Source organism: Microcebus murinus, chromosome 8 (assembly GCF_040939455.1).
Source record: "Microcebus murinus isolate Inina chromosome 8, M.murinus_Inina_mat1.0, whole genome shotgun sequence".
Lineage (NCBI taxonomy): Eukaryota > Metazoa > Chordata > Mammalia > Primates > Cheirogaleidae > Microcebus > Microcebus murinus.
Genome location: NC_134111.1, coordinates 45,385,757 through 45,402,300, shown reverse-complemented (window position 1 = coordinate 45,402,300; position 16,544 = coordinate 45,385,757). Strand labels below are relative to the sequence as shown.

At 33.6% G+C, this 16,544-nt stretch overlaps 1 protein-coding gene across 2 annotated transcripts in view; it reads left to right on the top strand.

The window, feature by feature from the left end:
- The window catches only part of TTC21B (tetratricopeptide repeat domain 21B), a 74,438-nt gene that overhangs the window by 7,518 nt on the left and 50,376 nt on the right, over positions 1-16,544 (top strand). Inside the window, exons 2-5 of one of the 2 annotated variants that reach the window (XM_076005616.1) lie at positions 3,338-3,455; positions 6,503-6,660; positions 14,057-14,141; positions 15,292-15,390. In XM_076005616.1, coding sequence (XP_075861731.1) covers positions 3,429-3,455; positions 6,503-6,660; positions 14,057-14,141; positions 15,292-15,390 — 369 coding nt within the window. In that variant the 5' untranslated portion in view covers positions 3,338-3,428. Of the gene's footprint in view, positions 1-3,337; positions 3,461-6,502; positions 6,661-14,056; positions 14,142-15,291; positions 15,391-16,544 lie in introns of both variants that reach the window. The other variant, XM_012761172.2, reaches the window with a different exon arrangement.

Sequence of the window (16,544 nt, the reverse complement as noted above, 5' to 3'; positions counted from 1 at the left end):
TTCCTTCCCTCTTTATCTCTTTTCTTTGTTCCCTTCCTCTTTTCTTATTGAACAGCTCTAGATACAAGGTACAATTATTTATACTGTTAATAATGCAAAGATAAAGAATATATAAGCTTTACTTTCATGAATGAATCATCTAGTAGTAGCATAGAGCATATACCCAACTAATATTGTGAGAAAAATTGCAAATGGTAAGAGAGAGATGTGATTCAAATATTTAAGAAAGTAATAACTAACATTTATTGCTTGCTTATTTTGTGCTAGGAATAAATTTAAATTGAAGAGAGATCACATCTATAAGTATTAGGAGAATGAGGAAGAATTTTTTGAAGAAAGTAGCATTTGAGCTAAAACTTGAAAAATGGATACAGTTTCAACAGACAGAGATTATGGAAAAGGGGAGTAGATACTACCAAGGTGGGAAATAATAGATAGAAATGAGACATGTTGATTCTAGGTGGGTGCAGTGAGACCTCTACTCTAATGGGAACACGGAGTACATAGATTGATAAGGGTGGAAGAAAAGCTTGGAGAGAAAGATTGGGACAAATTGAAGGATCTTAACTGCCATGTACAAATATTTGTATCTAATTTGATGGGCACTGAGATGCCACTGAAGATTTTTAATCGTGGGAGTGATACTAGATTACAAATCCAGAAGATTAATTTAACAATGGTTTGTGGGATGAACTGGCTTGGGGAAAAACTAGAATGTGGTAAAAAAAAATTTAAAAAAAGGAAAAGGTAGTACTTTCTGGCAGAAGGTTTTGAGGGACCACACTGAAATATTGTACAGTGATTACAAAGTTGAAAATTTTTAAATACCCATGGGACTTGTCAACTGATAGATAATAAGTAGTGAGGGAGGATAACAAGGTGACATCCACATATCAGGATGTCTTTGAGGCTTTAAGCCTAGATTATTCACAGACCAGTTAACATAGATAGAAAATACCTTGGAAACGTTAAGCATTTCTTCATATTTTCATTGGCCATTAGTCTATATTCTTTTGGAAAGCTTCTGTTCATGTCTTTTGCCCACTTTTTAATAGAGTTGTTTGATATTTTCTTGCTAATTTGCTTGAGTTCTTTGTAGATTCTGGTTATTAGCCCTTTATCTGATGTATAACATGCAGATATTTTCTCCCATTCTATAGGTTCTCTGTTTGCTCTGTTGATTGTTTTCCTTGCCTATGCAGAAGCTTCTTAATTTAATCAGGTCCCATTTATTTAATTTTTTTGTTGCTGTGATTGCTTATTGGATCTTCTCCATAAATTCTTTGCCTAGACCTATATCTGTAAGAGTTTTTCTAGCCTCTTATTCTAGAATTCTTATAGTTTCATGCCTTAGGTTTAAGTCTGTTATTAGTCGTGAATTAATTTTTGTGAGTGGTGAGAGGTGTGGGTCCTGTTTTAGTCTTCTACATGTGGCTATCCAGTTTTCCCAGCACCATTTCTTCAATAGATATTTACTCAAAGAAAAAAAGGACATTTTATTAAAAAAAGACACTTGCACTCAGGTGTTAATAGCAGTACAATTCACAATCATAAAGATGTGGAAATAACCCAAGTACCCATCAATACATGAGTGGATTAATAAAATGTGGTATATGTATACCATGGAATATTACTCAGCTATAAAAAATGGTGAACTAATACCTTTTATAACTATCTGGATGGAATTGGAGACCATCCTCCTAAGTGAAGTATCGTAAGAAGGGATAAACAAACACCACATGTACTCACTATTAAATTGGAACTAAATGACCAATACTCATGTGCACATATGGTAGTAAAATTCAATGAAAATCAAGCAGGTGGGAGGAGGGAGAAAGGGATGGGTTAAATCCACACCTAACGAGTACAATGTACACACTTATAACTTTAACTCAAACTGTACAAAAGTAATTCATGTATCCAAAATGTTTGTATACCTGTAATAATCTGAAATTTTAAAAAAGTTTTAAATTAAATTTAAAAAAAGAAAATACCTTGGGACGAGAAGCTAGTTTTGCGGGGAGGTGATGTATTTGACTTAATGCTGTATTTCAGGTGCCGGCAGAATAGTAAGATGGAGATAGCAGATGAGCTTTGAAAAAAGAGAAGAAAAGTTTAGAAGCAGTTTGGGGCTAGGAATATAGGTAGGGAGCCATCCTAACAGAGACAGTAGTTAAGTTCATTCATGACACTGATCTAGTGAGTGGAAGTAGCATTGATTGAGATTCTTACCTGTATTTTCAGGTGAAATACAGGGAGGTAAATGTAATCTTATTTAAAGGTTTATAAAGTTATGCACTAACCTAGACATTTTTAAATAGAAGAGCTTATTTTGCATTGTTTTATTTAATCTTAAAATGAAAAATAAACAATCAGTTTCCATCTTCTTCCCAATCCTATATCTCTTACACCTGTTGGCCCACTAACAAATCTAAAGGTAAATAACCATGACTTCTTCAGTTTTTTATTTCTCAGATCATTTATCCTTTCATTTGAAATACTGGACTAGTCACAGAGAAGACAAGATAGCTGCCAAATTATCTGATGTGAAGCAAGATATCTTCTATTATTCCATCTTAGTTTATTTGGGCTATTTGTCTAAAAAGATGCAATAAATTCTTATTTTTATATTGAATTACATGTTGAATAATTATTAATAGTAAATTATCAGCAAAGTTTCAAAGAAGAATATTGGTTTTAATGATAGTGTAATATTTGACAAACTTCTTTTTTTTGTTTGTTTTTTTTTGTTTTTTGAGACAGAGTCTTGCTTTGTTGCCCAGGCTAGAGTGAGTGCCGTGGCATCAGCCTAGCTCACAGCAACCTCAAACTCCTGGGCTCAAGCAATCCTGCTGCCTCCTGCCTCAGCCTCCTGAGTAGCTGGGACTACAGGCATGCGCCACCATGCCCAGCTAATTTTTTCTATATATATTACTTGGCCAATTAATTTCTTTCTATTTATAGTAGAGACGGGATCTCGCTCTTGCTCAGGCTGGTTTCTAACTCCTGCCCTCCAGCAATCTGCCCGTCTCGGCCTCCCAGAGTGCTAGGATTGCAGGCGTGAGCCACCGAGCCCGGCCCAAACTTCTTAATATTAATATTGAAGCTAGAAGTAATCTAAAGGGCTGAAATTCATAATATAGTTCTCAAGACTCTAGGCTGGCAAGGGTTCCAAAATGATTTCACTGTACAGAATTTTATTGTTCTTAACATTATTTTGTAAGTCCTATTTGCTATTAATTACCAAAAAATGACATTAGGCTTATCTCTTTCATCAATATTTATTTCTTTCATTTCTAAAAATATGGAAGTATAATTAGAATTATTCATTTTACAGGGAGTCATTTTGAAAGCATGGCTTGATGTTACAAGAGGAAAAGAACCTTATACTAAAAAAGCACTAAGGTGTTTTGAAGAGATACTAGAAGATGGAAATGATATTTTTGCTTTGCTGGGTAAGGTGAGTTGGACTTAGGGTAAATAAATCATGTTTCAAAATGCATTCATAATATATTTAAAACCCAACAAAGCTAAGTAGCTCAAAAAAGATGATAGTTTTCATGATACTGTAATCAGATCTCAACTGTAAGGGGGACTTGCATTTGTTAGAACACAGTAAACTGGAGAAATATATTCCCTGCCAAAGTTCCTGAATCTGGGATTGGTGGTAGTTGTTTTTGTTGTTTTTGACTTAAATGTTTTGTTCTTCAACATTTATTGTGTGTCTAATATGTATAAGGCATCACTCTTTGATACTAGGAAAATTTCTGAACAAAAGAAAACCTCGTTTTACAGAGCTTATATTTTACTCAGGGAGACAGACAATAAACAAAATAAGTAAATAAATTATATAGTACACTAGAAGGTAATATGTGCAATGGAAAAATTATAAATAAAGCAGGAAAAGGGGAAGAAGGAGAACTGGGGCATGGACTTGCGATTTTAAATGAGGTGGTCAGAGAAAGTGACATTTGAGAAAAGACTTGTATGAGGTGAGGATTAAAGCTGTGGGCATCTGGGAGAAAGTGTTTCAAATAGAGGAGATAACAGGTTCAGATACCTTAAGACATACACAGGGGTACCAAGGAGACCAATGTGGAAGGAGTAAAGAGAGTAGAAGTAAAGGCCAGAGGAAAGAAGTTGGGCATGAGGGTAATAGAAGAGGTAGGCCTATTTTGTAAGGCCTGTGGCTTTTACTTTGAATTAAATAGGCAGCCAGTGAAAAGTTTTGAGCAGAGAAATAACATGAGCAGACATACATTGTGAGGGATGAGCAATTGACAGTCCTTAGAAATCGCTGATAGGTGAAAATATTTAAAGGTGGAACCCTTTCTTCAATCCCCATTGATGCCTTCTGAATACTTCTGAATACAATTTATTTTTTTTTTATTTTTGATTCAGCAAAAAGAATTTTTTTTCTTGTGAACAACAGTCCCAAGATAAGCAATAATTTGAGGGGATAAAAAAGAAAAAAAGAGGAGAGGATTGGTGTGTTGGCTATCGTTAATGTCCTCACATCCTTCGTCCTGTCGATCCGTGTGGATAGTGAGTTTGTTCAGATTTGTCGTCAGTACAACTACTATTCAGGCCAGTTGCCCTCAAGTTTTACTGATGGCATAGCTGTAGGAATTGGGCGTTTGGCAAGTTTAAAAAACACTTTTTCTTGATCATTTTTCTTCCTATTAAAACTCTAGTTCATAATCTTGTGGAGTAGGAGCTATTCTAGGTGTTAATATAAACAGCTTAGGAGAGATTTTTTTCTTTTTCCTCCAATTCTCAAGATTGGTTTAAATTGTTTTTCTAATATGACCCATTCCAATTATGTATTTATTTTCAGTTAATTCAGCAGAAGGGCTGCATTAGTCTAATCCAACTAGGAATGATAGAAACCAAATGAACAGCAAATTTAGCTTAATATGGTACTTTGCATTTAAATGGAAGGGGGGTGGTCTAAGGAAAAGTATTAGATGTGGATACACATAAGGTCTTTGTAGCGTGATTTTATCTTGCAGCACCAGCTGTTTGAGTAGATTCCAATAGCAAATCTAATTTTAAAAGAATTATCTATATGAGTATTTTTTCTATTGTCAGTTATTTAGAAACTTAAATATTAATTTATTTTGACAAAGTGGCATCTTTGGGTGGTTCTCATACTTTCAGTTTCATAGGAATATAATCTCAGACTGTTTTTAGGTATATATTGCAGTTCTAGTATAGATGTGTTGAGACTGGATACACATTTTTAATTGAAATATACCAGAACTAAATTTATTCCTATAGGAAATCCAGAAGCAAATTTTTAAAAAATCTAATATGTGGTAAGTGTGCCTCATTATCTGTTTTTATTGTACTAACTACATTTACAGCTTTATTATTTCTAACTATGAGATTAATGCATAGGCATAGTAAAAACATTTTTTTCAGAAAGTACGGTAAAATCTGAGAAAATAAACATCACCACTAGAAATAGCAAGTTAAACTATATATGATATCTCTTCGTGTCAGTAAATATAGATCTACAAGTCTACATATAATCACTTTTTTTTTTTTTTTTTTTTTTTTTTTTTTTTTGAGACAGAGTCTCGCTTTGTTGTCCAGGCTAGAGTGAGTGCCGTGGCGTCAGCCTAGCTCACAGCAACCTCAAACTCCTGGGCTCCAGTGATCCTTCTGCCTCAGCCTCCCGAGTAGCTGGGACTACAGGCATGCGCCACTATGCTCGGCTAATTTTTTTATATATATATATCAGTTGGCCAATTAATTTCTTTCTATTTATAGTAGAGACGGGGTCTCGCTCTTGCTCAGGCTGGTTTCGAACTCCTGACCTTGAGCAATCCGCCCGCCTCGGCCTCCCAAGACATATAATCACTTTTAATGATTACCTATAATTTTATTAAATAAATAATGCTATGATTTAACTACTACTGATCTATGTACATTTTGGGTTTTGTTTTTTCTATCATACATAAACAATTCTGCCATAAAAATTATCTATATGCTTCTTTGTCATCTTACAATTATTTCCTTAAGATAATTTCTAGAAATGAAAATATAGAAGTAGAGATATTTGTATGAACTTTGTTTTGCTTCTTTAAAATTGTATCTTTTTAACCTAAAAGTAATTTCTAAAAAAAAAAAATATGCAAAATTTCAGAAATGTCTTAAAGTTTAGATGGTACTTGCAAATATCTGGTAATATTTTAATTTAAAAAGAATTTTTCTGTTCTAAATTGAAATTCTTTATTTTATGCTATTTCTAAAAACATTTTTAAAAATTTTATCCTTCAGTCATATTTTTTAGCTATTTAAAAGTTATATAAAATATATTTTTATTCTGTGATATTTTGAAATTTTGATAAAAACTTTTTTTTCCTTATTAAAGTGATATCTGCTCTTTGTAGAAAAGTCAGGAAATGTAAAACACTAGTATTCTACGTACTCTGGATCATGAGAACCATGATATATAAGATCACAGTTTTGACATCACTTTTTTTCCTTCCATTAGGCACAATGCCTTGAGATGCGCCAAAATTATTCAGGTGCTCTGGACACTGTGAACCAGATAATCGTCAACTTTCCAAGCTTCCTTCCTGCTTTTGTGAAGAAAATGAAATTACAACTAGCCTTGCAGGATTGGGACCAGACAGTTGAGACAGCACAAAGGTTAAGTAAAAAACGATAAGTCTCTTTGCATCTGGTTATTATTTCGAGAAAAAGGAAAATCTATGTGCATTTTTTTAATTTGATTTTTCCAAACAGTATAGAATTTAGGAAATACTTAAAATCATATTGCTTTTAAAAACTGAATTTATTGATTTACATAAATATCTGAGTGCCTACTCTAAGACAGGTACTCTTAGGCAAACAAATACGCCTGCCCCCACGGAAGCTTATATTCAAGTGAGAAAAACCATATACTAAGCAAACCAAATAAGTTCATTATATAGTTTGTTAGAAAGTATAAGTGTTATAGAGAAAAGATACAGCAGGAAAGACATAGGGAATGTTAAGGCATTCGATTTTATGGGGTGATTAGGAAAGGCCTCACTGAGAAGATGGCATGTGAGCAAAGACCTGAGGAAGGTAAGGGAATAAGCAATGCAGATCTGCATGTCTGGGAAAAGACTTTGCAGAAAGAAGCAAAAGCAAATGCGAAGACCCAGAAGCAGGAGCAGGCATCCTATGGTAGTTTGAGGAGTGGGAAGGAGTAAGAGAGATGAGTAGGCTGTGAGGTCAGAGAGGAAGGGCATAAAGGGTATTGTCGGTCATTGTAAGTATTTCAATTTTTTTTCCTGAAGTGTGAAGTCCTTGGAGGGTTTTGAACAGAGGAGTGCCATGATCTGGATTACATTTGAAAAGAATCACTCTGCTGTGTGGAGAACAGACTGTGGGAACGGGGGTAAGGGTAGAAGCAGGGAGACTGTTTTGCAAGTTGTGGCCATAATTGGGAAGAGAAGTGCTGGTGGCAGGCCCAGGAGAGTGGTAGTGGAAGTGCCTTGAAAAGTGGTTGGAATTTGGGTGTGTTTTGATTAGGAAAGGGAGAGAAAGAGAATAGTTGAAGGTTTGGGGCCTGAACAATTAAAATAACAGCAATAATAATGATGACGAACTGTTGTAAAGTGTTCATTCAGAGTGCCTGCACATAGGGAGTGCTGTTTATCCCTGCAGCCACCCTAAGAGGTAGGTACCATTAGTATCTCTATTTTGCAGTTGAATAGACTAAGACACAGAAAGGTTAAGTAGTTTACCCAGAGCCACGCTGCTAGTTAGTGGTGGAGTCAGGATTCAGATGTAGAGCACTCTGGTCCCATAGTCTGTGCTCTTAAATGCTACTTATGCTAGAGGACGGAGTTGTAGTTAGGCAAACAGGAAGAGCGTGGGAAAAAAAGGTTTTAGGGGCAGGTAAAAAGTTTAGTTTTGGACATCATAAGTTTGAGATGCCTCTTAGAAATAAAAATAGAGCAGGCAGCTGGATGGCTGAATCTGGAGTTCTGGAGAGAGGTCTAGGTTAGAGATAAATATTTTGGAGTGACTGGCACATAGATGCCATTTAAGGCTATGAGATTGAGAATAAATGTGTAATGTGTTTGAATCACAAATTTATACTTCTTGACTAACAAATGACTTCATGTCACTTAATACTGAGATTACAAAGAAGTAAATTTCATAGGTGATAAAAGTACACTTTTAAATCAGGACGTCTTAGTAGAAATTCTCATGTAAACATTAGGCAGGATCCTTTGAAGATACGGATGAAGCATAAATTGCATAGGAAGTCAGCTTTGCTTTAATATGGATTGAGGTTTATAATCTTAAAATCTTCAGAATAAATGACTTGCAAGCTTGCTTAGTTTTTATCTATATCTGACAAAATATTAATGGCTATCTCGGGGCCTAACATTTTGGCAGCATCTTTGTTAACATCTTCTATCATTTCTGTTAAGATGCATTATTTTTATAATTAATGCATTTGTAGAGGAAAAAAAAATACATAGTTCCCTCCACTGCTTTCCACATCCTAGTGTAACCAGTAAATATTTTTTGACCTTGTTATTATGGAGAATTTTAGACTTTCATAAAAGCAGAGAGAATAAAATAGTGAAAAGCACCCTTATCTGTTTCCTGCCCCCAACTGCCATCACCACATGACCATGGCCATCCTCTCATTAATTTTCATTTTGAAGCAAATTCAAGATTTATATCATTTCATCTGTAAATATTACAGGATGTATTGCAAACATTCTTCCCCCCCCCCCCGACATAAAGATAATATCACTATCACATCTAGAAACATAGTTTCTTAATATGTTTTTTTCATGACAGCCTACCATTGAAGTTTCTTAATATTATGAAATATCCCGACAGTATTCAAATTTCCTGTTGTCCCAAATATCTTGTGTTATTTTTATAAGTTTTTTTTAAAATCAGGATACAAATAAGGTCCACACATTGTGGCTGGTGTATATTTTTTAAATCTCTAAGTTCCCTACCAGTCGTTCTCAGGAGTTCTCTCTCTGTCTCTCCCTCCTTCCCTTCTTTCCTCTCTCCCTTGACCTTACTGTCTCCATCTCTCTTCCTCTCCCTTCTTTTCTCTTTCCCTCTCTTCCTTCTCGCTTTTTTTTAAACTAAAGAAACCAGTATTTTTTTGTCCTGTAGAGTTTTCTGTGATATGGATTTTGTTGATTTTTACGGTTACTTCCTAAGTGGTGCTGAGTTCTTCCGTTAAAGAGACGTAATGTCTTGCTTGTCTCTCTCTTTTTGTGATATTAGCAGCCATTCATCCTCAATACCTACATACTTGGATCATTAGAGATTACAGTATGATTATATTTCTTAGCTGGAATACTTCTATAAGGAAAAATTTCTTATTTATTGGTTAGTTAACTAATGGTACAGTTCATATAAGAAAGATAAGATAAAATGCTTGAGTCTTTTCCTTTATTTCTAGGTTTCAATAAAACCAAAAAAGGAAGATTTCTCTATCATCCTCCAGTGATAGTTGATTAATGTTTTGGGTTTGTTTGTTTGTTTGTTTACATACCATGGATTTAAACTTGAATGCTTCTAGACATTTCAGTTATTATAGTTGCACAAACTGTCTTTTCTTTGGCATTTAGAGCTTCTTCAAATTAGTTCTTAAGTGCTTTTGACATGATCCTAGTAATCTTTGATAGTTACCTTGCTCTTTGGTATGACAGCTGTACCAGGCTTATTTTGTGTATTTACTGCCCCAAGCCGGTATCAGCCATTTGTCCAGGGAAATCTTTTCTCTTTTAGTAAGAAATGATATCTGGAGGCCACAGTTTGGGCACTAGTAAATTTTTGATGTATGTGTCTTTCTGTATTTTTTCTGGGCACTCTGTGTGTGTATGTGTGTGTGGCTTTTATATAATATATACAAAAATGTGTATGTATTTTCAGAGTATTTTTTAAATAAATAGATTCATTATATAGTTTTAAACTTGTATTTTTTTAACTGATATCATTTCTATTCATTCACACAGGTATACCTAATTTTTTTAATAGACTTTATTTTTAGGGGCAATTTTAGGTTCACAACAAAATTGAGCAGAAGGTATGGAGAGTTCCCATATAATCCTTGTCCCACATAGAGATTGTCTACCCAATTATCACCATCCCCCAACACAGTGGTGCATTTGTTACAATTGATGAACCCAGACTGACAGACACAACACAGTTGCCCAAAGTCCATATTTACATTACAGTTCACTTTTGTTGTACATTCCATGGCTTCGGACAAATTTATAATGACATGTATTCATCATTTTAGTATCATAAAGAGTATTTCTACTGCCCTAAACATCCTCTTTATAGTGTTTCTCCTATACATTCTTCATTCCCCCAACCCTTGGCAACTACTGATCTTTTTACCATCTCCATAGTTTTGTCTTTTCCAGAATGTCCTGTAATATGGAATAATACAACATACAGCCTTTTTAAATTGGCTTCTTTCACTTAGTATTATGCATTTAAGTTTCCTCCGTGTCTTTTCATGACTTGATGACTCATTTCTTTGTAGCCTTAAATAATATCCCATTGCCTGTACATGTCATAGTTTATTTATCCATTCAGCTACCTAACTACATTTAAACTTGAATGCTTCTGGACATTTCATTTGCACAAACTGTCTTTTCTTTGGCATTTAGAGCTTCTTGAAGTTAGTTCTTAAGTGCTTTTGACATGATCCTAGTAATCTTTGATAGTTACCTTGCTCTTTGGTATGACAGCTATACCAGGCTTATTTTGTGTATTTACTGCCCCAAGTCAGTATCAGCCATTTGTCCAGGGAAATCTATTCTCTTTTAGTAAGAAATGATATCTGGAGGCCAACCAAGGCATCTTTATTGCTTCCAAGTTTTGGCAGTGATGAATAAAGCTGCTATAAATATCAACATCCATGGGCAGGTTTTTGCATTGACATAAGTTTTCAGTTCATTTGAGTTAAATACCAAGGAGTGTGATTGCTGAATCATATGGTAAGAATATATTTAGTTTTGTAAGAAACTGCCAAACTGTCTTTCAGAGTGATTGTACAATATTACATTTCCACTAGTAATGAATGAGGGTTCCTGTTGCTTCATATCCTCACCAGCATTTGGTGTTGTCTGTGTTCTGGATTTTGGTCATTCTGATAGGTGTGTAATGCTCATTGCTATTTTAATTTGCATTTACCTGATGACTTAAAATGTGGAGCATCTTTTCATATGCTTATTTGCTATCTGTATATCTTCTTTGGTGAGGTATCTGTTAAGGTCTTTGGCTCATTTTAATCAGTTTTCTTTTTTTTTCCTTTCTCCCCCTCGGGGCCCCCCCATTCTTTTTCTTATTGTTGAGTTTGAAGAGTTATTTGTATATTTTGGAAAACAGTCTTTTATCAGATATGTCTTTTACAAATAGTTTCTACCTATATATGACTTGTCTTCTCATTTTCTTGGCAGTGTCTTTCAAAGAGTATATTTTTTGCATGTGGATGTCCAGTTGTTCCACTGCTGTCTGTTGAAAAAACTGTGTTTTCTTCTTTGCATTGTCTTTGTTCCTTTGTCAAAGACCAATTGACTATATTTATGTAGGTCTATTTCTGCGATCTTTATCTTGTTTCATTGATCTACTTGTCTATTCTTTTAACAATACTATACTGTCTTGATTATAGAAGTTTTATAGTAAGTCTTGAGGTCAAGTAATGTCGGTCCTCCAACTTTGTTCTTCTCTTTCAATATTGTGTTGTCTCTTCTAGGTCTTTTGCCTCTCCATATAAACTTTAGAATCAGTTTGTCAATATTCACAAAATAACTTGCTGGGATATTGATTGGGATTTCATTGAATCTAAAGATCAAGTTGAGAACTAACATCTTGATAATATTGTCTTTGTATCCATGACAAGTGAGGAATATCTCTCCATTTATTTGGTTCTTTGATTTTTTATAAGAATTTTTAAATTGTCCTTATATAGATCTTGTACATATTTTGTTGGATATAGACCTAAGTATTTCATTTTGGGGGGTGCTAATGTAAATGGTATTGTGTTTTTAATTTCAAATTCTACCAGTCATTGTTGGAAATCGATTGATATTGTGTATTAATTAACATTATATCCTATAATCCTGCTATAATTATTTTTCAATTCCAGGAGGTTTTCTTGTTGATTCTTTTAGATTTCTACATAGAGGTTCATGCCATCTGTGAACAAAGACCATTTTATTTCTTTTTTTCCCTAATCATTTTTAAACAACTGAGTAGCATTCTATGAAATGAATATACAAATAGTTCATTTAGTTTTTCTCCATTGATATGCACTTAAGCAGTTTAAAATTTTTCACTGTTCAGTATATTAGAGTGAACAACCACCCATACCTCTTTGTATACATACTAGAGTATTTCTGGAGGAAGGTTTCCCAAATGAAAGATTGTTTAATCAAAGATACTGTATTTGTTAAGAAATTGTTCTAGGAAATTATACTAATTTATACTCCTGTCAATAGTCTATTGAATGTCCCCTCACCCTATCCCCACTAGATGGCTATTATCAGTGTGTGTGTGTTTGTTTTTGTTTTTTAAGTAATCTGATAGAATAAGTGAAGTACTTTACTTTTATTTTCATTTTTTGATTGTGTTGAGATTGATCATCTTTTTATATGCTGAAAGCTATTGTTTTTCTTCTGTTGACTAATCCTGTGTGTGTGTGTCATTTTTTGTTTGTTTGTTTGTCTTTAACTAGGCCTGTTCTTTCCTAAATTTCTAATGGAATTTAATATCTTTTAGGGCAAGTTCTCCATCATGTCGTTTCTCTTTTGACAGTTTTGTTGGCTATTTTTTTGCCATTGACTGTCAGAATTAACTTACCAAGTTAAAAAAGAAACTTTATAAGATTGTGGTTTGAATTGCATTAAATCTGTAGTTATTGGGGGGAAATGTTTTTAACCAAAACTGAGCATTATTATATCAGCCAACTATATTTGTATATTAGAAACAACCATAAATCTCAAGGCGTATGATAATAAATATTCTTTCCTCAAGTTTGTGTGGCTCATCCAGGGTCTGTTGATTTCAAGCAGGCTTGGCTAGGACTCTGCTTCAGGCTTCAGATTCAGCTAGGTGGGCATGACACCTCGTTGCAGTTGGGCTCTGATCATATCCAACGGTGTTTTTCCCTGGGCTCAAGCCAAAAAGCAGCAGCTAATCAGAGGAAACTCTTCTCATAGTGACAGCAGAGATGCAAAAGAACAAGCAGAAATAAGCATGCTTCTGAAATTTAGGCTTCCTACGCTGCTACTCTTGCCCACATTCCATTGACCAATATAAAAAGAGTGTCCAAGTCCCTCGTCAAGGAGCAGTAAAGTTCATTCCATCTTTTGTAGGAGGATCTGGTCAGTTAGTTACATGGCAGAAGGCACATCTTCAGGGAGAGTTAAAAACTGGAGCCAATAATTCAATGTACCACATCATCCATGATAAGAAACCTAGGGTGTTACCTCTTTTGTTCAGTTCCTTTTTAAAATGTCCTTGAGTAAAGTTATAGGCATTTTATAACTTTTGCATATTTCTTACTAAGTTTATACTTGTTATTTTTTTCTTTTGGTTTTTGTTCCAATTAAAAGGCTATTTTTTCAAAATATTTTCTAATTTGTCTTTATCACATAGGAATCTATTTTAATGTGAATAACATTAATAGAGTTTTCAATGTTTGACCTATCTTTGCATTCCAAGAATTCCTATAATAAATCAGCCTACTCAAGGGGAATTATTCTTTTAATATAATGTTTTGTATAGTTAGCTAACATTTTATTTAGGATTGTCACAGAATTTAATGAGACTAATGTGGTCTATTCATATCTTTTTAAAAACATACCAAAAATTAAATTCTAGAGACTTTTTTAGTTTAACGAGGTTGGTAATTTTCATAAAGCGGATGGAATTTTACTAACTAAAATTACTTATATGAACAGTGGAACAGTGAAACAAATAAACCAACTTTTCAAGCCCTTGAATAAAAGAAAATATGTAAATTTATTTCAACATTGACTGAAATGTTTTTCTGCAGGTTACTGCTCCAAGATAGCCAAAATGTGGAAGCACTAAGAATGCTGGCTCTTTACTATTTGTGTAGGGAGGGGGATATAGAGAAGGTAAGTTGACTTGTATTATTTAAGTTTCCTGTATTAAAAGTATATTTCATTACACATACACACACATGTGCATGCACACATACATTAAAACCTTGAACTGCTATTGTAGAATGTATGTCTTAGTAGTTTTTAGTTTATTACTAGAAATACACCTTAACAAAGACATCAGCTTCTGAAATCAGCTAATAAAGCAAAAATATCATATAATTGAAATTACCCTCAAAACTCCCTTACATCATTAATTACAGTATGTGTGGTTTTCTATATAAAACTCTTATGCCATAATATATATGATTAGTGAGAACAGTGTTACTGTGTTTGAAAAAGTACAGACACAAAATGCAATTTATAATATTTTTACAATTTAGTTGAATTTGCAAAAGTTAAATCAGCTTAGGATGAAATCATACCTTAGTATGAAATACTGTACCTTATAATAAGGTATATCTGTGTGTAGTAGTGAATACATTGACTAGAGTATGGAGTGCCAAAATCTGAAGCAAATAGTATTATAACTTGTAGTGGATTTGCATTGGGTTGGGGTGGTTGTATTGCTCAATGTGACAGTACCTAATAAGTACTTCAGTAAATACTAAAAGAATCTTAGTTGGGGCAAATCTTCAGTAAACTTTCCAGGCATTGAAATTACTTATACTAACTACTTTAATGATTTTTCTACTCTGGAAAACATTTTAAATGTAAGCCAGTCTATATAGACAATTCAAGGGCTGATCTCATGTAATATTGTTTGTAAATAAGTTATCATTCATACCTCATTTGTATTATAAATTAATTATTGGGGGGAGCTTGGCATATATAATCTGAGTATTATAGGTATCTTTACCAATCCAAAGGTTTCCATTAAATAACAAATACATTCTAAAGGAATACATTCTAAAGGAATACATTCTAAAACTCAAGAATTTTTATTTATAATTATTGAGTTTATTAAAAAAATTTTAATATGTCTTACAACATATAAGATTCTTTTGGAAGAGAGGGAATTTTTAAAAGCAAGGTCTTTTAAAATATTAGCAATAGCATATTTTATTAGTGCATATATACATGTATTATGTTCTGTTTTCCTAAAATTAATGTTTTAAGAACATAAAATTAATTTTGAAATTAATATTGATTACTTTCATTTTAGGCTTCCACCAAGCTAGAAAAGTTAGAAAATGCATTGGATGCCATGGAACCACAAAATGATCAACTTTTCTATAAGATTACACTAGCATTCAGCAGAACTGTAAGACTACCTACTGTGTACAAGATCTCTTATCTATAGTAGGGGATATAAAATAAGTCGAAAAGATTGAGGCACCAAAGAGCATATGGTCTAGTGTGAAAATATGATATGTATCTAAATATGTGATACATTTCTCAGAAAGGCATATGGTTTCCAACTAAAAGAACCCATCATTGGGGTTTCATTGAAGAAACAGCAGTTATTGTACCTTTAAGGATAGAGAAGTGCCTTCTAGGCAAAGAAAATACAAAGGAGTTTATTTTAATCAGAGAACAGGATTTATGACTAGGTTGTTCTTTGCTCTTGTTTTGTTTTTTAAAACTATTTGGAAAAAAACTTTTAAAGTAGGTAATAGACTGTTTTGGTGGGGAAATGGTTGCTATCTTATTTTTTTTATAATAGTGAAGAAATGTTTTTATTATAAGCATCCAATAAAAGGAATGCAATAGAAAAATACAGCAAAATCTTGAAATCAATACAAGGAATGAGAAGATTAAAAAGTGAATTGAACTAGCAAAACATAAGTAAAAGATACACATAAGTAAAATAATTAGCAAATATAAAATTGAAAGAAAAAAATGAAGGATATTGTTAAATGACTTTAATAAACTGAATTCTCTTATTTAAAAGCAAAGGTTGTCCAATTGTGTGACATTTAAGGTAAAAACAAATCCTTGTTATAAAAGTTTAAGAAGGGTGTTTACCTTTTTTGTTTACTTTATTGCCAGGAACATTTCCATTATTTTTTTATTAAGCTACCTAAATTATTTAAATTTATTCAAATATTTAAATAAATATTTTACTCTTAAAAGTTGTCTTCAAAAGTTATATGCTTGGCTGGGTGCGGTGGCTCACGCCTATAATCCTAGCACTCTGGGAGGCTGAGGCAAATGGATGGCTGAAGGTCAGGAGTTTAAAACCAGCCTGAGCAAGAGTGAGACCCCGTCTCTGCTAAAAAAAATAGAAAGAAATTAATTGGCCAACTAAAAATACATAGAAATTAGCCAGGCATTGTGGCAAATGCCTGTAATCCCAGCTACCTGGGAGGCTGAGGCAGGAGGATCGCTTGAGCCAGGAGTTTGAGGTTGCTGTGAGCTAGGCTGACGCCATGGCACTCACTGTAGTCTGGCACATGCCTGTAGTCCCAGTTACTT